The 22,220-nt window shown below is 38.1% G+C and overlaps 2 protein-coding genes across 4 annotated transcripts; both read left to right on the top strand.

The window, feature by feature from the left end:
- Positions 1-2,951: 2,951 nt before the first annotated feature.
- Positions 2,952-20,751, top strand: LOC149266423 (nucleobase-ascorbate transporter 1-like). Of its 3 annotated transcripts, none has more exons than XM_089430568.1 (15): positions 2,952-3,021; positions 16,381-16,463; positions 17,491-17,588; positions 17,685-17,861; positions 17,998-18,098; positions 18,193-18,268; positions 18,509-18,568; positions 18,672-18,856; positions 19,129-19,225; positions 19,346-19,432; positions 19,552-19,610; positions 19,720-19,811; positions 19,924-20,001; positions 20,098-20,303; positions 20,411-20,751. In XM_089430568.1, the coding sequence occupies exons 3-15, from the start codon at positions 17,529-17,531 to the stop codon at positions 20,639-20,641; spliced, it is 1,509 nt and encodes a 502-aa protein (XP_089286694.1). In that variant the 5' UTR covers positions 2,952-3,021; positions 16,381-16,463; positions 17,491-17,528; the 3' UTR covers positions 20,642-20,751. The 3 variants fall into 3 exon arrangements, with proteins under 3 accessions (XP_089286694.1, XP_089286687.1, XP_089286690.1); XM_089430564.1 differs by lacking the exon at positions 2,952-3,021 and adding an exon at positions 3,389-3,582; XM_089430561.1 differs by lacking the exons at positions 2,952-3,021; positions 16,381-16,463 and adding an exon at positions 3,388-3,582.
- On the top strand, positions 13,570-16,124 carry LOC149266424 (uncharacterized). Its single transcript, XM_089430573.1, has 3 exons — positions 13,570-13,685; positions 13,816-14,546; positions 14,831-16,124. The coding sequence occupies exons 2-3, from the start codon at positions 14,319-14,321 to the stop codon at positions 15,101-15,103; spliced, it is 501 nt and encodes a 166-aa protein (XP_089286699.1). The 5' UTR covers positions 13,570-13,685; positions 13,816-14,318; the 3' UTR covers positions 15,104-16,124.
- Positions 20,752-22,220: the final 1,469 nt, after the last annotated feature.

The raw sequence follows: 22,220 nt of genomic DNA, 5'->3' as shown, positions 1-22,220 counted from the left end.
ACCCTTAACAAGTTGCACTAAGTTACTAGTTGATCTAGTGTACGTCACAGCTCCACTAGTCATATCTTGAACACATCTTCCTAGCCCTTTAGCTCCCAATCTGCATCAACACCAATTTGCCTCTATCAATGTTATTGTTCCTTTTGGTGACTGAACACAACTCCAATCTGCGCTCTAGTTGATCATTAGTATATTAACAACCAAGACATAGGATCTTTTGTTGAGTTGTTAACAATTCAGTCTGTGAACAACTCTAGACTATCGACTACTTCTCGTCATCTCCTTTGGGAGTTCTTGTAAACTAGCTGCAACTTAGTCATTCAAGAACACAACTCTTAGGGACTTCTTCTTTTTCCTAGTTGTGTTGCTTCAATGAGACAAAGTTATGGCATGGAGGGCTTCCACTTATCATTGTTAAAAGTCCTACTTCAACAACAAACTTCGTCTTGTCGAACTACTCCCTTAACCTCCTCCTTTCCCTGAGCATCCCTTCTTTTGTCGTTCTAACAGTCCTCAAATTCCTCCTGAAGTGAATTTACTTAGAGCGTGGAGCAAGCCACTACAACCCTCCAAAAACTGTTCTTTTCGCTACTCCTTATACTCACCTAAACGAGGACACCAATCCTGTACTTTTCCTCCTTGTAGACGTCCACTTTTTCTCTCCAAAATCCTTGGATCGAAGTGAGACTTTTTTGGAAGAACTCAACCCTAACTACAGTGACCTTAACCAGATCCAACCTACATTCAAACCACTCCAAGAACCTTTTATTTTTCGCTCCTATTGTAGATGAATGCAGCGTAACCTTGGCTGCCAAGTAAGCTTGCTTCTATTTTCATGCTCAGATTTCGTCCTCAAAATTCTCAGCCTAGTCCCCTTTTAGTCGTTGCCTTTACCTACATAACCACAACCCAAAACAGTCTCAAAACCAACCCTAACTAGACTTGATCCTTTCTCCTTCTTGGTTGCGGACTCGTCCTCCTATTTCAATCTTCATGTGAGGAATAAGTGTCTTGATTGGGTGAGGAATGAGGCTCCTCCTCACGTCTATTTATATCATTCCTTAGGTTGAAATTTAAACTTCTCAAATTATCTCCTCAATTGAAGGCCGACTTGAAACTTAAGACAAGTTCATCCACATAATCAAATAAAAATTATTTTCACTCAATCCACAAGGCCTCTGTTGGTGCTACAAGCGACCCCTTATTCCTTTAGGGGTGCCCTACAATCTCCAAGTGCCAAGTGTCCAAATCCATACACGGTTTCACACCTGCAAGCTTGGGTGCAAAGTCGACACACTTGGGTTCTTCGGCCATAAATGACTTTGTGATGCCAATCCTCCAAAGCCCTGTAGCCTAGGGTTTGGAGTACCTCCCAAGTTACCAATCTCAACATGTTCAATATGTTTAAACTTGATTGGATCCCTCTTCCAAAAAGGATTATTTATCTTCTAATAACATTGATTGCATTATTCCTACTAGAATTATGTCTAGTTTAGAAATTTATAAACTGAGATGTAGCATGAAATATAAATGGGTTGGAATTAAGTTGTTTAACAAGTTCATGCCTTCAATTCTCTATATATTTTTTATTAGAATACTAATATTTTATTTTCTATCTACCACAGATGGTTGATTCCAGTGAATAGAATTACATAAAATACAAAATGGATTACCCCCCTTTATATAAAAAAAGTTCAAAGCAAGGTATGTTTCACATTATGATTGATTGTTGCATTCAACTCTACAGTTTAACTTGTATAATGATACTAATATCTTATTATGTATCTGTTGTAGATGGCTTGTTCGGGTGAGCATGTGTAAGTGGAATACAAAATGGAATGTCTATCTTTATATAGCAAACTCAAGACGAGGTATGTTTGCAATTACTAATAGTTATTTGTTTTGAATTATGCTTGCTATTACTATTTGTGTCTTTATTTTAACCTTATTCACACCACTTTTTTCCCTTTCAGCAAAGGAGAGGACACTACAATAGATATAATGTTCTAAAGGGAAGTTTGCAATTTTTTGTTTGTTGTTGTCTACAAGATTTGTTTTTGTTGAAGTCCATGCCTTCAATCTCTCTAGTTTGACTTTTATTATAAATATGATACTTTATTGTATATCTATTGTAGATGCCATTTTTCAATGAGCATGAATACGTGAAATACAAAATGGACTCTCCCATTTTATATAACAATCTCAAATAAAGATGTGTTTCTTATTATGATCAATTATCGCGTACTCTTTAGTTTAACTTATATAACGATTCTAATAGCTTATTGTGTATCTTTTGTAGATGGTTGGTTTTGATGAGCAAAAGCAAGTGGAATACAAGAGAGTGTCCATTGTTATAAAACAAACTCTAGGGGAGGTGTGTTTCCTATTGTGAATAATTATTGCTTTTGAAATATGTTTAACATTACTAATTGTGTGTGCATTTGAACCATATTCAACCCATGTTTTTCCCTTTCAGCGGAGGACAACACATTGCAGGAGAGATGATGTGCGGAGGGGATGTTTGAAATTTTTTCTTTGTTCTTGTGTGCATGTTTTGTTTTGTTGAGTTTGAGCATGGCCATGTTGTGTTGTACTCATTTTCCTTTGTTTTGAATTTCTTTTTGTCTTTTTGTAGCTTGGTCTTGGTTTCATTTGTTGAGTGTGTTGTACTCTTGCTTTATATTGTTTTTTTATTTCTTTAATGTTTCTTGTAAATTTGTTTTGGTTTCGTTTGTTGGGTGCACAAATGGAAATGAATGACGCGGACAGAGAAAATTGAGGTAATTGTTCATGAATGAAGGTGAGTCAACATATCTACATGAAATGCAGTTCACTTAAAAGCATTTTTCACTTATTTGTGGATCCATTTGTTTGCTATTCAAATTATTATATGTTTTATCTATGCTCTGATAGTCAAGTATATTGATCTTTTTATGTAGTGAACAACTACAATTGTATGGTCTACAAAGGTGAAGTGGTGAGGATGCATTAGACATTCTACAAACATGGCACAAAAGAAGGGTGAAACATACTTTTCTCATGCACAATACTAGTCCTTTAAGTATATGGATCTTTTTATGTAGTGAACAACTACAATTGTATGGTCTACAAAGGTGAAGTGATGAAGATGCATTAGACATTCTACAAACATGGCACAAAAGAAGGGTGAAACATACTTTTCTCATGCACAATACTAGTCCTTTAATACACTGAAATATTTGTTAGTTGCACAATGATTTATCATTTTGTCATTGTTTCGAGGTAGTATGCTCTTGTTTATGGGTGTGACATTCAATATATTTCCTAGAACTTTGATATGAAAGAAATGGAAATGTCACATTGGATTATTTTTCATGATTGTTGATGTTATAATATTAGCAAGGGAGGGTAGGTATGTGTATGGAGGGCAGGTATGTGTATGGTTAATTCATCACTTTGTATATTTATCCTTTAATGTCCAATGGTTTATCTGTGATCTGATATATAATATTACTTTGTGCAACGAGTGACTAGAATTGTAGCGTCTGGGAGGATCGAGTGGGCAAGATAGCTTAGGAAAGATACATGCAGCGCAGAGGATGGGTGAGTCATGTTGTTTTCCAACAAAATATTGTTATTATTATTTGTTATTTCAGCGTTTTCTCCTTCTAGCATGGTTCTCGGGTAGTACCACTTAAATAATGGTTTGACATATACATAAAATGGTATGTTTAAAATTATATGCTAATTTGGTCAACATCACACGCAAAACCCCACACAACGTGCTTTAGAGAGGAGGATGGTAAGGTCAAGCAAGCATACTGAGCCTTCAACAAATCAACCATTGTGCTAGTGGACAACACGAGGATTTTGGGTGTTTTGTTGTTTTTCCACGGTACTGGAATTTGTGTTAGAGTCATAAAATCACTGACACTACCAATCCAAATACCACAACAAACTACTTTGCATAATGAAATATAAACAACAGTAATCAATTAGTGCACAAATATAGACAACTTTTTATAATTTTTTTAATAACCCAACTTCGTGATATTAACAAGCTGTAATACAACTAAGGCTCCCGCACTAGGGATCATCGCTCTCATACAATCATTGATACAAGGAATACAAAGTAGGGTTTGATGTCAACAACTTTGACCACCAAAGTACATTGAAAAAGATACACTAACTTACTAGATGATCTAGTGCACTTCACAACTCCATTGGTCGTTTCCTGAACACATCTGCCCAGTTCATTGTCTCCCAATTTGCAGCAACACCAATTTGCCTCTATGAATGATCCTGCTCCTTTAGGTCACTGAACACAACGCCAATTTGCCCTCTAGCTTAACACTCTGAACATGACACAACTCTGTTTGCAAACAACTCTAAACTGTCGACTGTTGCTCCTCGGCTCCTTTGGGACTTCTTGCCCACTAGCTGCTCCTTAGTCTTTCAAGAACACAACTCTTAGGGAATACTTCCCTGTATTTCCTATATGTGTTGCTTCAATGAGACAAACTTAGGGAATGGATGGCTGCCACATATCACTGTCAAAAGTCATTCAACAACAAACTTGGGATAGTCAAACTATTCCCTTGACCTCCTCCTTTTCCTGAGCATCCCTTCTTTTTCCCTTCTAACAATCCTTAAATTCCTTCTCAAGTGATTGTACTTAGGGCTTGGAGCTAGCCACTATAGCCCTCGCAAAATTGTTCTTTTGGTTGCTCCAAATACTGTCCTAGACTAAGACACCAATCTTGCACTTTTTGTCCTTGTAGACATCCACTTCTGCGCTCCAAAACACTTGGATTTCAGTGAGACGTTTTCTGAAGAACTCATCCCTAACTAGGGCAACCTAAAGTAGGTCCAACCCACCTATCCTTGGTTGCTAAGTAGGCTACTTGGCCTTCCAAGAATCATACTTTTGTCCACCTGCAATACTTCATAAATATCGGTCTGTTAGAGAGAAATTGCTTCTTTTTTCATGCTCATATTTCTTCCTAAAAAGTCACAACCTAGTCTCCTTCTACTCATTGCCTTTACATGCATAACCACATCCCAAAACCAGCCCTAACCAGACTCGACCCTTTCTCCTTGGTTGTGGAATTGGCCTCCTATTTCAATCTTCAGATGAGAAATAAATGACTTGATTGGGTGAGGAATGGGGCTCCTCCTCACTCCTATTTATATCATTCCTTAGGATGACGTCTAACATTCTCTAATGGTCTCCTCAAGTCAAGGTTGACTTTAAACTTAATACAAATTCACCCACGTAATCACATAAAAATTATTTTCTCTCAACCCACAAGGCCTCTCTTGGTGCTACAAGCAGCCCCTTGTTCCTTTAAGGGTTCCCTACAATCTCCAAGTGCCAAGTGTCCAAATCCATACACAGTTTCACACCCACAAGCTTGGGTGCAAAGCCCACACCCTTGGGTTTGTCATCCAAAAGTGACGTTGTGGTGCCAACTCCTCCACAACCCTATAGCCTAGGGTTTGGAGTACCTCCAAAGCTACCAATCTCAACACTCCCTCTTAGCAAGGGAGGTACTTCCAACACTTGGAAGTATCCATCATCATCACCGGCGACACGAGCCCATCTAACGTTCGCCACTGTAGCATACTCTGTAAAATGAACCACACTATCTCAATATTGCCTCTCCCTCATCTCATTTGAACCTAAAGATCTCAACAATTCTATAGGGTTGCTCCCTTTGAAGCTAGACTCCCTCTAAGTCTGCACAATCTACATTGGCTCAACCTGTCATTGATCTCGTGCCCTACAAGGTCAGTTTGAGCTATGATCGAATACGGCCATCATCCATGCAACTTAATCTTGCAAGCGCTCATCTTCGTAGGTCAAACACAACACATGCACATCCCAGCCAAGCCAGTCAAAACCACATCTCCACTGTAGCATACTCTGTAGAATGAACCACACTATCTCAATATTGCCTCTGCCTCATCTCATTTGAACTTAAAGATCTCAACACTTCTATAGGGTTGCTCCCTTTGAAGCTAGACTGCCTCTGAGTATGCACAATCTCCATTGGCTCAACCTGTCACTAATCTCGTGCCCTACAAGGTCAGTCTGAGCTATGTTTAAATACAGCCATCATCACTGCAACTTAATCCGGCAAGCACTCATCCTCGTAGGTCAAACACAACACATGCACTTCCCAACCAATCTCGTTGCCAAGTCAGTCAAGACCACATCTCCTTGTCTTCAGCTGAAACATATGGTCCATGATCTAGACAATCTCAACTCCCTTTGAGTTGCTTCGTTGTGGACACTCTGATTCACTGTCCCTTCAAAGTAGTTCTGATACCATGTTGTTTTTCCACGATACTAGAATCTAAGTTAGGGTCTTAGAATCACTAACACTACCAATCCAAATACCACAACAGACTACTTTGCTCAACGGAATATAAAGGACAGTAAATCAACTACTACACAAATATATACAACATTTTACAATTTTTTTAACAACCCAACTTCGTTATATTAACAAACTATAATACCATTGTTTAGGGCACTTGTACCAGGGATCATGGCGCTCATGCAATCACTGATACAAGTAATACAAAGTAGGGTTTTGTGTCAACAACTTTGACCACCAATCTACTCTTTTAGCAAAGATGGTTCCCTATTGGCAGTCACAATGAATGACAATGGCATAAAGAACTTACCCAACGCAGAGGGATTTCACATTTCCCTTAATTTGTATGCTAGAGATTAGATCCTTCGAAGGAACGAGGGTGCCACCAAAGACAATGGCAACAAAGGTAAATTGTTTAGTCCATGCACATTTACTGTGTACATGCACTGCTAATTAATGCTAAATTTTAAACTCTAACTAGATCATTTTTATGCGCAGACTCCAATTGTGAATGCCATGCCTCCTGCAGTCACTGCTCCTGGTTCCCTTCTTAGTGCTATAGAACGTTTGGAAAGACTTCCACCTACATTGTCAATGACCAATTTTGTAAGAGCTTTCTCCTAGAATTATTTCTTTAGGATCTACAATATTGGTCCAGCATTATTCAGTTTAGTTTGTTACATATATCTTATCATTTTCCAAACTTTCACTCAAGAGTCTAAATATTGTTGCTTTCAAGATTCCTTGTGGCATAGGATTTTGTTCTTTTCCCCTTTCACGTTCTCTGTTAGCCATTATTTTGGCATATCTTTTATCGGAATAGGATGATATGATCAATGAATGATAACAATTATGTGACACTCAAGACAACATATGTGCAGAGTAGTATATACTATAGACAGACAGTCGGACCCCAGATGTTAAACGAAGGCTTCTAGATGAGGTCACAGACAAGAGCAACAATTGGATATTCACTGATATCACTAATTCGGGTCAGTGTAGGTCTCTCAGGTTGCCTGACAAAATGCATGCAAGCAAGGTATGCAATCATCCCTCTATTACAGAAAACATTAAAGGTTGGCATACTTTACAATTTTCTGTGCTACAAATTATGTGACACTCGAGACAACATGTGTGCAGAGTACTATAGATAGACAATTGGACCCCAGATGTTAAACGAAGGCTTCTAGATGAGGTCACAGACAAGAGAACAACTGAAAATTGACTGATATCACTGATTTGGGTCAGTGTAGGTCAGAGTAGTATATACTATAAACAGACAGTCGGACCCCAGATGTTAAACGAAGGCTTCTAGATGAGGTCACAGACAAGAGCAACAATTGGATATTCACTGATATCACTAATTCGGGTCAGTGTAGGTCTCTCAGGTTGCCTGACAGAATGCATGCAAGCAAGGTATGCAATCATCCCTCTATTACAGAAAACATTAAAGGTTGGCATACTTTACAATTTTCTGTGCTACAAATTATGTGACACTCGAGACAACATGTGTGCAGAGTACTATAGACAGACAATTGGACCCCAGATGTTAAACGAAGGCTTCTAGATGAGGTCACAGACAAGAGAACAACTGAAAATTGACTGATATCACTGATTTGGGTCAGTGTAGGTCTCCCAGGTTTCCTGACAGAATGCATGCGAGCAAGGTATGCAATCATCCCCCTCTATTACAGAAAACACTAAAGGTTGGCATACTTTACAATTTTAGGTTCTACAAATTCTGTCGATATTGATCCAAACAAGCAATATGCTATTTCTTGCGGGTGGTAAAATTGTTGTCTTAGCATTGACATCCAGTGCTCCCCATAAGCTATGGAAATGGTTGTAGAGTGAACGGAATCCATCCGGAAAGGTGGGGTTCTTTAGTAGTTGTTGTTTGCTTCTTTTTTATTCGCCCGAAAGGTTGATCTGGTAAAAACAATGCGGAAAGAAGACATTTTGTTTTGTTTAGGTACAATTACTAGATGTAGATATATCCCTTCCGTGGAGAGATCCTTAGGTACTGCCTTTCACTTCTAGACTATAAAGCCATAGTTATCGAAATTGGGAGAACATAATAGAGAAAACACTTTTGAATAGGCATCCAAACTGGACAGCCTGCCTTTCTAATCTTGTCGTTAATTCTATTTTACCTAGCTTCTGTTGCTAGGTTTGAGGCTCCTTCCTGGTGAATGACTTCTGCTGAGAGGCTCCTATTGAAAGGTTCTTTCTATAGGCGTATGGCTAGTGGTAAGAGTTTATAGATTATCTGTTTACTGTTTGCGGTTCCTGATTACATGCTTCTGGAAAAAGCTGAAGGCTTCCGGATTCCTTCTGGCTAATGGCTTCTGGTGCACTTGGTGATGAAGGTTGAAGGTAAAAAGCTAAAAGCGAATACAAACGTGGAAAAAACCATTTGGCAGATATATCGCGTTTGGCCTGCTTCCGGTGGCAAGGTCTCCTTATTCAATATGATGACATTTAAGGTAAGAGAGCCTTTTACCTAAAGACCAGTTTCACTCTAATGTTTCGGATGATATATATAATTTCAGTTTTGGTACATTGGTCTGCTTAGGGTTTATTCTCTACTGTCTCACCTTCAACTTTCAAATTATGTGGATAATGGGGTTCAATTACTCTATAAGTTTCTTGTGTAATGTTCTATCCAAAGTCTCCCAATTTATCTAAATCGTCGGTTTCATGGGATGTTAATTAGTGATTCATCGCAGGTCATGACAACTCAACTTTTATGCCACCTCCTCCTGCAGCCACTTTTGTGGCTTTCCACCATCAGGACAATAACACCATTGCAATTGGCATGGAGGATTCATCATTTCAAATATACAATGTTCAGGTTGATGAGGTGCTACCTGTGAATATCTCTTTCAATCCTTATCATTTTTCTTCATTGTGCCCTTTTACCAAAACTCACCTTTAAGTGGCATTCTCTGAACTTGCTGTAATTTTTACGGGTAAAAGCAAAGCTCAAGGTTCACCAAAAGAAAATCACAGGCCTGGCTTTTTCACCAGGGCCTTTTCACATGTTTATGAATTTGTTGGTATCTTCTGGAGCTAATATCCAGAGTAGAAATGTTCATGTACTCACAACCACGTCTTTTGTCAAATATATCCCTGGGGCATAGATGGGTAGGACAAGCGAAAGTCACAAGTTGTACAACCAGGAAGATCTTCACCACCAGTGGGGGATACAAGAGTACAGTTCCATAATGATCGAATTCACTCGTTGGTTGTGCATGAGAGTCGGCTTTGCTATATATGATGCTTCCAAGTTGGAAAGTTGGAGCGCTTCTGCTATGTAAGTACTTGTAAGCAGTGTTGAAATGAAACATTGACAATAATATAATGTCACTTATCTTCTGTATCTGATTGGATGACCGACCTTGTTACATGGTTGCATTTGCAGTGGTCTCCTCGTGATCCCCTATCTGCTCCTATTTCAAGTGCCATATACCCGTGTGACAACGTCCTAGTCCTAGTCTATGCGAGCTTCTGTGATAGTGCAGTTGGAGTGTTTGATGCAGAATATCTGCTCCTATTTCAAGTGCCTATCTAAGTACTTGTAAGCAGTGTTGAAATGAAACATTGACAATAATATAATGTCACTTACCTTCTGTATCTGATTGGATGACCTTGTTACATGGTTGCATTTGCAGTGGTCTCCTTGTGATCCCCTATCTGCTCCTATTTCAAGTGCCATATACCCACGTGACAGCATCCTAGTTTATGCGAGCTTCTGTGATAGTGCAGTTGGAGTGTTTGATGCAGAATATCTGCTCCTATTTCAAGTGCCTATGTAAGTACTTGTAAGCAGTGTTGAAATGAAACATTGACAATAATATAATGTTACTTACCTTTTGTATCTGATTGGATGACCTTGTTACATGGTTGCATTTGCAGTGGTCTCTTCGTGATCCCCTATCTGCTCCTATTTCAAGTGCCATATACCCATGTGACAGCGTCCTAGTTTATGCGAGCGTCTGTGATAGTGCAGTTGGAGTGTTTGATGCAGAATATCTGCTCCTATTTCAAGTGCCTATGTAAGTACTTGTAAGCAGTGTTGAAATGAAACATTGAAAATAGTATAATGTTACTTACTTTCTGTATCTGATTGGATGACCTTGTTACATGGTTGCATTTGCAGTGGTCTCCTCGTGATCCCCTATCTGCTCCTATTTCAAGTGCCATATACCCATGTGACAGCGTCCTAGTTTATGCGAGCTTCTGTGATAGTGCAGTTGGAGTGTTTGATGCAGAATATCTGCTCCTATTTCAAGTGCCTTATACTCATGCGACAGCATCCTAGTTTATGCGGGCTTCTGAGCTTCTGTTAAAGTGCAGTTGGAGTGTTTGATGTAGAACGCTTGAGGCCTCACTGCCCATTGCACCTTCTACATATTTACCATCAGGAATGAACTGGTAAATGGGCTCTTTCATTCTGTCAGTGTCCTAGTTTATGCGAGCTTCTGAGCTTCTGTGATAGTGCAGTTGGAGTGTTTGATGCAGAATATCTGCTCCTATTTCAAGTGCCTTATACTCATGCGACAGCGTCCTAGTTTATGCGGGCTTCTGAGCTTCTGTTAAAGTGCAGTTGGAGTGTTTGATGTAGAACGCTTGAGGCCTCACTGCTCATTGCACCTTCTGCATATTACCATCAGGAATGAACAGGTAAATGGGCTCTTTCATTCTGTCATGGTTCATGCATCTGTTTTTTAGATTTGGATTTTGACAGGCATATTATGATTTAATTTATTGTTTGGTTATTTATTCGGCAGTAATGCCTATTCTCCCGTCGTTGCATCACATCCATCCGAACCGAATCAATTTGCTCTTGGAAAAACAGATGGAGTTCATGTTATTGAGCCTTCAGAGTAAGAAGGGAAATGGGGTGTTGGACCTCCCCCAAATAATGGGACTGTCGGATTAAATCCATCATTAAGTAACCAAGGTTCGGCACCACCCTCAAGTTAGTTCTTGGAAACATAAGAACAATTTGAAGTGCCCTCTTTATTTACAAGAATACCATTAATAATGGAAGCGTCACTGTCGTTGCATCACATACATCTGAACCGAATCAATTTGCTCTTGGAAAAACAGATGGAGTTCATGTTATTGAGCCTTCAGAGTAAGAAGGGAAATGGGGTGTTGGACCTCCCCCAAATAATGGAACTGTCGGATTAAATCCATCATTAAGTAACCAAGGTTCGGCACCACCCTCAAGGTAGTTCAATGGAAACATAAGAACAATTTGAAGTGCACTCTTTATTTACAAGAATACCATGAATAATGGCAGCGTCTTGTCAGTGAAATGCCTCCCTTGTGTTCCAGTTGTTGAGACATTCTATCAAGATTGTAATTTTCATCAGATATTGTTCAGCAAATGTAAATGATATGTAAATGAAAATGAGTATCTAGGTGCAATCCTGCTCCCAATTTTTACTGGGTCATGTAAAAATTGAAAGTCCGTCATTGGAGCTTAGGTCGTGTAAAAATTGAAAATCTGTCATTGGATCTTAGGTCGTGTAAAAATTGAAAGTCTGTCATTGGAGCATAATTTATGAATGTTCTTTCCGAGGGTTTCTCAGTGTCTATTTTTGAAACTCATTCATGTGCATTCAGAGACACCTAGTTTATGCAGAAGCTTTTTGTCAGACTCGGGAATATTATATTATTATATTTATTAACTGAATCAGCATTTTTTAAACCCTTCTTAGTACCACATGAGTTTTTTTCATATGTTCATGTGCATTCAGACAAACCCGGTTTATGCATGAGCTTTGTCAGGCTCGGGAATATTATATTTATTAACTGAATCAGCATTTTTGACATCCTTATTTCTACCGCATGAGTTTTTTTCATATGTTCATGTGCATTCAGACAAATCTGGTTTATGGATAAGCTTTGTCAGGTTTGTGAATATTATTTTTATTAACTGAATCAGTATTTTTGGGTCGAGTACTATTGGAGCTTAGATGGAAGTAATTAAATTAAATTGAAAAAAAAACTTTGAATTGATGTGATATTCCATATATTTTTGTAGCCTTTCAATTGATGTGATAATGCTCATATTACTGCAGCCTTTCAATTGATGTGATAATGCTTATATTGCTGCAGCCTTAACTTTCAATTGATGTGATAATCCTCATATTGCTGTAGCCTTTTAATTGATGTGATAATCTTCATATTGCTGTAGCCTTCAATTGATGTGATAATCCTCATATTGCTGTAGCCTTTCAATTGATGTGATAATCTTCATATTGTTGTAGCCTTTCAATTGACGTGATAATGTTTGTAGCCTTTCAATTGATGTGATAATCTTCATATTGTTGTAGCCTTTCAATTGATGTGATAATGTTTGTATTGCTGCAGCTTTTGTGTTTTTTTTTATGGACTTGTTGAGAGGAGAGATGAGATCCTTACCTTGTGAAGTTGTAACATCACACATTTTGGATATATCAACTTAATCGGATAATCCTTATATTGTTGTAGCCTTGCAATTGATGTGGTAATGTTCATATTACTGCAGCCTTTTAATTGATGTGATAATGCTCATATTGATACAGCCTTTGTGTTTTTTTTTTATGGACTTGTTGAGGGGAGAGATGAGATCCTTACCTTGTAAAGTTTAATATCACACATTTTTGGATACCAACTTAATGGGATGTTACATTTTGGAGCTTTGTGTTTTTTTATGGACTTGTTGAGGGGAGAGATGAGATCCTTACCTTCTGAAGTTTAATATCACACTTCTTTGGATATCAACTTAATGGGAGGTCACATTTTGGAGGTTTTAATAGGAGGCTTTAATTTTTAGGCCGATAGGCCTTCCTTTGAAAGAGACTTTCGTCGTCTCTTTGTTCCTCATGCTGACACCTGGCGGAATGGGCAATTTGCTTCGTATTTGTTCAGGGTTGATTATCACGCTGACACCTGGCGGAGTGGTTTCTGCAGCCGATTTTACAGTCAGTTGTTACCCATTTTACGCCGGAGTTCCAGTACACCACTTGGGTGCAGCACAATCCCAAGTCCAGGTGCATACACCTGTCTGCACAAACTCACTCCTCCCTCTGCATTCGATAGGGTTTAGAGGTCTGTTCTCTGAGGTTCGTTGCCGCAGCTCCTCTTTTCTTCCTCTCTTGATTTTCTTGTTTGCCGACATCGACATTTCTTGTTATTCTTCAGCAGAGATGGCCTTCTCGTCTGTCTCTGTGACGGTGTTGATGCTCTCTGTCGCCTTCCTGTTGATTAATCTCTTCGCACCTTCCGCCAATGCAGAGGCTCCCGCTCCTGCTCCCTCGTCCGACGGTAAGATCTCGGTCTTTTATTCTTTTTTTTTCTGCTTTTTCCGACATTAAAGTTCTGTTCGGTTCAATTCATTAGGGGATTCGTCACGGGATTTATAACAGGATTGAAGGAATGTATCTTGATGTTGCAGGCACCGCCATCGACCAAGGGATAGCATAAGTGCTCATGTTCCTGGCGGTGGCTTTGACCTACCTCATCCATCCCCTGGACGCCTTCCCTTACAATCTTTTCTGAGCTGCTGGAGATCCGTTATCCGTTTCTTGACAGAGACTATCAGTTTCTTGACAGAGACGAAAGAAAGGGCCTGGATTTGTATAATAGATGGAATTTGAGCATCGGATTTACGTTAGATGACGATGTCGTGCTTGGCAGATCCGAAGGGTTTATTTTTGGCTGCTATTTGATTTTTCTATTACTATTTGTTTTAGGTATTTGGCAATCTTTCTGATTTTTGACAGACACTCTGTAATCTTCACAATTTTTTGGCTCTGTGAATGCTATACTAAGTCTTTCGGACTGCTTTTGCTCCATTCTTGTTTAATATGATTGGGTGATTTTACTAATCCGCTAAATGTGGCGGTTATTTACGGGGTGTTGCTTCATGAGTTTTCCTATGCGGTATCTCAACTTAAAATGCAGCTTGGCACTAATCTGATCAAATTGTCAATGTTTTTGTGGCAAGAGGAAGCAAACAATTTATCGGCAGAGAGGTTTCTTGGGATAGTGGGGAGTTTCGAAACTTTGAAGGAATTTGACATTGGACTTTGGCCATCGCTTGAAAAGATGTTGGTTCCTTTCTACAAGCTACTCGAGAGACTTCCCAATCTCGAGCGTTTGGAGGTTCGTTGCATGTCTATTCGGGTAAGGAATTCATTTTTATGCTAATTTCTTCTTACTCTTATTCTCATTATGCATGTATAATGTTAAAGCCTTGCTTCCCATGGTATGATGACAATATGGAGTCCAAAGCTGTGTTGTGTATTTATGTGCATCGTGGGCAAACTGACCCGCTCTTTATTTATGTGCATCGTGGGCAAACTGACCCGCTCTTTATTTATGTGCATCGTTGGTGTGCATCAGCAAAGGCTAGGGCTAAAATCTCATCTAGGGCAGAGTTGACTGATATGCTTTCTAATTTAATGCAGGAGCTAGCCAGAGATCCAGTACCAGCACGCTTAAGCATTCCGTTGATTAATCTTCAATTCTTAGGGGTAGATTTAGTTCAATTAGATGATAGGGAAATCGCCGTGGTAGGTTGCTTGCTTCAGAGCACTCCTGCTCTTAAAATTATGGACTTCAGCTTACCAGAGGAATATGCGAAGACACAGTATATAAAGTTTTTGGAAAGGATATCGGAATTGGGGAGAGCTTCCACGCAGACAAGGATACACAAAGAGTGGTACCATAGGAGCCGCTGAAAGATACTCACTTTAGTAACCGTTGATTAAACATATAATAATGGAAGATACATATTCATATATTTTATTTTACAGTGTTCAAATGTATTTCAGAGGAATTTCCTTCTCGAGGTTTACTGTTTGAACAATTGATGGTATTCACTGTGTAGGCTTTCATAAATCACAGTATTATATATCGAATGGACATGATTTTCAGACATCGATAACAATTGTATCAGCGTGAATATAATTGTAATTTAGGCGTTCAAAGCTTTGACTAAGAAGAATTTGTTAAACACAATGGGCATTAATACTAAAAAAAAAATTCTATTATTCTTCATCCTACAGTATTAGATGAGAAACCCAGCTTGTGTTAGACTGAGGTGCCATAAATGGACAAGTTCCTCATTCTCATGTTATCCATGATGATGAACCAGCCCATAGATGGATAAATTTTACATTATCTTGGAGTTTCAAGTTACCAGCTGCTTGTGTGCAGTGTCAAGTATTGTAATTTCTTTTATTACACTAAAATATGGAATGTATTGTAATTTCTTTTATTACACTAAAATATGGACTGCTTTTGCTCCATTCTTGTTTAATATGATTGGGTGATTTTACTAATCCGCTAAATGTGGCAGTTATTTCATTTCCTTTTTCTTTTTCTCACTAAACTGGATCTGCTATGCTGAAGTGCACTTCTGTAATCTAATGTTTAATTGTTAGCGAAAGAGATTAGTAAGCTTAACACTGTGGTTCTGCAAAATTAACTGTAAATCAATTGAACTGGAGGGTTAGTAAAGGGTTATTGTTGCATCAGATACACTAACTAAACTGTGAGTTAAATGCATTAAGTTTTAAAGGTTTCAACTTACTTTCAAGTGTTTTCTAAATTAAATATTGATTATTTTAAACTTGTCTAACCTCCCTGGAATGTTACCATGCTCATCTCTAAACACCCCCTGCCCCGCAAGGCCTATATTGCCCTTGGATCTCCTATCAAAACAGAATTTACTCAATGCAGAGCGACTCCAAGTCTGGATGCAGCCTGCCATTTATGCAAAAACTACTTTCCTGAATTGTAGAAGATTTTATAAGTAATTTTGAGATGATAATATATTAAGTTTGACTGAAGAAATGAAATAATTGACCTCGTTGACAATGTATAGTGTTTTACAAAGTGGGCATGTCAATTGCGAGGACTTTTGCTCGCTGTACTGTTAATAATTATAAAATCATTCATAATGGTTTCTTTGACTGGAATTGTTGTGTAAAATTCTTCTCTGTTGTGGAATCAGGGATGGGTGCTACTTTGAACGCAGGCAAACCCAAGAAGGGTTCGATAGTAGCAGTATTTGGCCTGGGGGCTGTTGGGCTTGCTGTAAGTACTAATAACAAGTGCCCTCTTTATGTTCCACTGTATGCATATTAGTATATGTTGCAGTTCATCCGTCATTCAATAGGCTTCTTGTAGAATCCACAGTTCTCTTTTGCAAAATGTCTGATCAATCATTTTACTTTTCTGTTAGCTGAGTAGAATTACACGCTAACCACTGGTTACCTGAGGAGATGATGTAGTTGGTATGTGAGGGGGATTACGTTGTCATAAGTTTCTTGGTTATGGTATACCCATTGTGAGAGATAAATCATAAGAAACCACAGTTCAATATTGAACTTTAAAAGGTGTCCTGTCAGAAAAGATGTCCTGGGTTTGATCGAATCCTGGCATGTTCAGCTAGGTTAGTTAGGAGGACTGGTACGAGTCTGAATAATTGGTCTGTTGTGTTTGTCTTTGATTAGGCCTAGGCACATTGTTGAAATCTCTTCTCTTTATCGAACTTGTTTATAGGCATCATTTAAACTTCAAATGCCGAGAGTTGACAGCTCCACCCTGTATAGAGCTGTCAGGAATATCCCCTTTTTCGATCTTTAGTTTAGAAAGTTATTTCCATACATGATCCTCCAGCTACTTTAGGGTTTTCCCTGCATGCAATTTATGTTCTATGCTTGAAACCTCTTCCCTTTATCGAACTTGTTTAATGAAATCATTTAAACTTCAAATGCCTAGAGTTGAGAGGGGAGGTGGTTATGCTTGCTGTATGAAAAATTCAAGTCTTGTAAAACCTGAGTCTTAAAGTCAGCATGCCTGCAAGCTCCATTCTGTATCAAGCTGTCAAAACTATCCCTCTTTTTTTGAATCGTTGCTTTATGCCACTCTTTGCATACATGACCCTACAGCTGCTTTAGGGTTTTCCAAGCATGCAATTTCTATGTAAGCACTTGCATGTAGATAACCTGTGTTCTATGTTTGAATTTAGTGAGAACGTTGTCCTGTAATATTTCTGGCTGTGTATCCTGACACAAAATGCTTCAATTATCTGAGAGTAATTGTAATTAACTTGGTGCAGCGGAGACAATTATTTTGGGTTTTCAACACTACATTTTGATGTTGGGAACTACAGTCATGGTTCCAACTTTTCTTGTTCCAGCGATGGGAGGAAATGATGTAAGTGCCTCCTCATAATATCTTTGATTTTAAATTTCTTTAGTTTTGTGAAATTTGGGTGGACTGTAGCCTCAATTGATTATTCATCTGAAACAGCATGACAAGGTGCGAGTAATACAGACATTGTTATTTGTTGCTGGGCTCAATACGCTTCTGCAGTCATTATTTGGAACACGTTTGCCAACAGTTGTTGGTGGTTCATTTGCATTTATTATACCAATAACATCTATTATAAATGATTCATCCCTTCGGAGTATTCCCGATGACCATGAGGTAGGCATGTGTGGTTATCAGTCAATACTGATACAGTACAGATGATATTGATTGTGAACAAAAGAAAGTACGTTCTCATGATGATTAATAAGCTGAACACCACCAGGGCCATAACATTTCAGGTTTGTCATTGCAGAGATTTGTTCATACCATGCGAGCTATCCAAGGAGCATTGATTGCTTCGTCAAGCTTGCAGATCATCCTTGGTTACAGCCAACTTTGGGGTATTGTTTCTCGGTATGTCACTGCACTATCAGCTTTAGTATACATCATAGGTCTTTTCATATATGCCATGGTTTCTAATTTTGACACTCCTGGGGATCTGCATCAGGTTTTTCAGTCCACTTGGTATGACGCCAGTTATAGCTTTGGTTGGATTTGGATTATTTGAGCGTGGTTTTCCTGGGGTAAGGAACACCATCTTTCCTGTTCTCAATGAAGTTAATTAGTAGCAACTGTCCAGATGGTATTTCTGCTCAATGCATTTAGCAATAATGTAAATATTTTGGTGCTATGGTCGGGTTTTGTTACTTTCCTGTTTGTAGTCCAGGCCTTGCTTGGTTGATACACAGATAGACACAGGCACAGTCACGTACAAATATTCATGTAAGAGTTGTAATTCTAAAGCATGGTTTTTAACATTTCAGGTTGGTAAATGCGTGGAAATTGGTTTGCCAATGCTCATTATATTTGTTGGATTTGCACAGGTATTAATGATGTTTTTCAGTAAATTACTTAATTAAGCAGCTTTGGATGCATTACGATTTATGGTCATTGCTTGACTGGTTTTGATCCTCCCGTGTGATGCAGTATTTGAAGCATATCCAGGCACGAGATCTACCTGTTTTTGAGCGCTTTCCGGTGCTTATTTGCATTACTCTTGTGTGGGCTTATGCTCATCTGCTTACTGCAAGTGGAGCTTACAAGCATGTGCCCGAGAGGACAAAAATCAACTGCCGCACTGATAGAGCTCACCTTATATCATCTGCTCCTTGGTATGTGGTTTTATGACCAATGTAAATGAAAAAGGAGTGCCTGCAAGTTACTGATTGCTAAAAGAATAGTTGATTCATTGATAGCTATGATTTGATTAATTTGTTGAATATAATTGAATGCAATGATTTGAATCATCATTTAAAAATGGATGTGGTATATCCGGAAGATTCTATAAACATTGAACGCAATAATTTGGATCATTGTTTACATACAGATATATCGGATGAAGTTTTCCATGTAATAAGATCATGTTTCAAAATTTTCTATGCAGGATAAAGTTACCCTATCCTCTGCAATGGGGTGCCCCGACTTTTGATGCTGGCCATACGTTTGGAATGATGTCTGCAGTTCTTGTTTCTCTTATTGAGGTTATATACTGCTGCCACATTTTTACCTTGTGTTTTCAAATGAGGCAGACATGGTTCTTCCAGTAAATGCAGTTGTAATTTGACAATAACTTATCATGAAAATTTAACAATGAACTGCAGTCAACTGGAGCATATAAGGCAGCTTCACGACTTGCGAGTGCCACACCTCCTCCTGCATATGTTCTTAGCCGGGGTATTGGATGGCAGGTGAACTGGCTGGGCTGATTGGATTAGATTGAATTTCATTTTATTTGAATTGACATAATTCACGTAGATGCGTTTATTTGGAAAACTGGATGGAACTTACTAGCGTTGTTATGCTCCAGGGTATTGGCATACTATTAGATGGCCTTTTTGGGACAGGAACCGGCTCCACTGTTTCAGTGTGAGTATTCTCTGCTCATTGCAGTTTTTATGAAAATATTACTATTAAGAGTACTGCATTTTTAGAAATTCTGTTTTAACTTTTAATTCAGGCGATGTTGTTATTTCAGAGAGAATGTTGGGCTTCTTGGTATTACTAGAGTAGGCAGCAGGCGTGTTGTGCAAATATCAGCTGGCTTTATGATCTTCTTTTCAATATTAGGTTGGAGACTTCTCTTTTCTTGTGATATATATACTTAGTTGTTTGAGAGAAATGTTTAGAATCTTTTCAGAGTCTTTGATATTAATGTATTCCTGTATTTACTTACATTTAGGGAAATTTGGAGCTCTTTTTGCATCAATACCATTTCCCATATTTGCTGCATTATACTGTGTGCTCTTCGCGCTGGTTGGTAAGTGATTTCAATCAATCTGAATGAAATAAAACATATTTGGAATTTTAGGCCTGTGGGTTTCCGAGTGTTTCTATTTACTGCCATTTTTCCCAGGGGCTGTTGGTGTTTCATTCATCCAATTCACTAACATGAACTCAATGAGAAACCTGTTCATCTTGGGAGTTTCCTTATTTCTGGGCCTGTCTATCCCACAATACTTCTTGGGAGTTTCCTTATTTCTGGGCCTGTCTATCCCACAATACTTCAATGAGTTTTATGCTACTTCCAGAGTGGGCCCTGTCCATACAAATGCAGGATGGGTAAGTTCAAAAGGAATTCTGAAGCATGCATTGTTTTGATTTTCAATGTAGGATGTAATAACTTGATACAAGGTTTTGTGCCTAATTTAATTTGTCATCTGTTGCAGTTTAATGACTTCCTAAACACCATATTCTCGTCACCGCCGACGGTTGCACTAATTATTGCATTATTTCTAGATAACACTCTAGAAGTTGAGAATTCCAAGAAGGATAGAGGGATGCCATGGTGGGTAAAATTTAGAACATTCAGAGGGGACAGTCGGAATGAGGAGTTCTACACTCTACCATTCAATCTCAATAAGTTTTTCCCCCAACATGATTTTGAGGATCTGTTGTAAGATTGGATAATGCCCACCAGCAAATTGTCAACTGAATGTATCATTATGATATTTCCAATTGGTTCATGAATTGGGATACTCAATCCTAAGGAGATGGTAACAGGCATGCATCTCCCAATGATTGAGTCATCAACCTTGCAGTTTTTTTTTTTTGAAGGAATACAAAGCCAGATGATGTGAGGGGTAGAGCGGCAATATGCATATGTTTCTCTTACAATATGATTGTAATATCTTTTGTTTCTCCTCTGTGGCATGAATTGGGATACTCAATCCTAAGGAGATGGTAACAGGCATGCATCTCCCAATGATTGAGTCATCAACCTTGCAGTTTTTTTTTTGAAGGAATACAAAGCCAGATGATGTGAGGGGTAGAGCGGCAATATGCATATGTTTCTCTTACAATATGATTGTAATATCTTTTGTTTCTCTTCTGTGGGAAATTTTGTACAGGAGTTCAAACAATGTATATAAATAGAAAGATGCAGAAAATGACAGTCAAATTTTGTACTCAGAATTATGACAAGAAAGCCCCTACTGGGTTTGTGAGGAAAGAGAGCTTCAACACCAGTTCTGTCTCCAACCGCCAAGATGATCAGTACGCTACTAATATGTTTAGTGAAGAATTTCTGCTATTCTCTTGTAATCTATAGGCCCCCAAAGCTCCTCATAGATGAGAATATTTGCAGGATGTTAATATTGTTGTAAGTTTGTAGTAGTTGTGGAATGACTTACTTTTGTGCTGCTTCTCATCTTCAACAACAAGAGTTTTTGTGGTGAATAAGCAGAATCCATGTCCTGCTTTGTGAAGCAGCTCTCCACTTTGATAGCGTTCTTTGTAATGTCTCTAATAAATCCTTTAGACTTCTATTTCATTCTGTAATATGGTGGGATTCACTCTACAAGATTAGGGGATTCACTCTACAGAGTCCATGTCATACCTTCTGAATCAGCGCTCCACTTATGTTAATTTTCTCTGTAATGACCCTAATAAATCCTATATAATGAGATTTCATTTTGTAATATGATGGGATTTCACTCTACAAGATTGGTTTCAGTTTTACTTGTATTGTGGTATATGAAATTTCTCAGTTTTACTTGTAATAGGATGGGATTTCATTTTGTAATATCATGGGATTTCCCTCTACAATATTTGCTACTAAATTTTACAATTCCAAATTAATAATCCTATCGGCCTCTCTTTGTACCTTTTGGGACAATTGCTAGTATTATATAATATTAATTATGTGGTGGAAACATTTTAGCATTATATTTAATGTTCAATTTTCTAGGAATCTTATTTAAATTTTATATTTTGAATTTGAATTTTGTTAAGTGAGCCATCTAAGACATCACAGCAATTTTAAATTTTATTTATATTCTATGTTTTGATAATGTTTAATTTTCTAGGAATTTTAAATTTTATGCTTGGAATTTGAATTTTGTTAATCTGAATTTCGTTAAGTGAGTTATTTAAGACATCACAAAAATTTTAAATTTTATTTATATTTTACATTTTGAATTTGAAACATCACAGCGATTTTAAATTTTATTTAGAATATATGTTTTGAATTTGAATTTT

The sequence above is a fragment of the Pinus tabuliformis genome, chromosome 6, assembly GCF_031772625.1.
Source record: "Pinus tabuliformis cultivar Carrire ecotype Pingquan chromosome 6, CPIR1, whole genome shotgun sequence".
Taxonomy (NCBI): Eukaryota; Viridiplantae; Streptophyta; class Pinopsida; order Pinales; family Pinaceae; genus Pinus; species Pinus tabuliformis.
The sequence above is the reverse complement of the archived record's forward strand: the minus strand, read 5'-3'. Positions and strand labels throughout refer to the sequence as shown.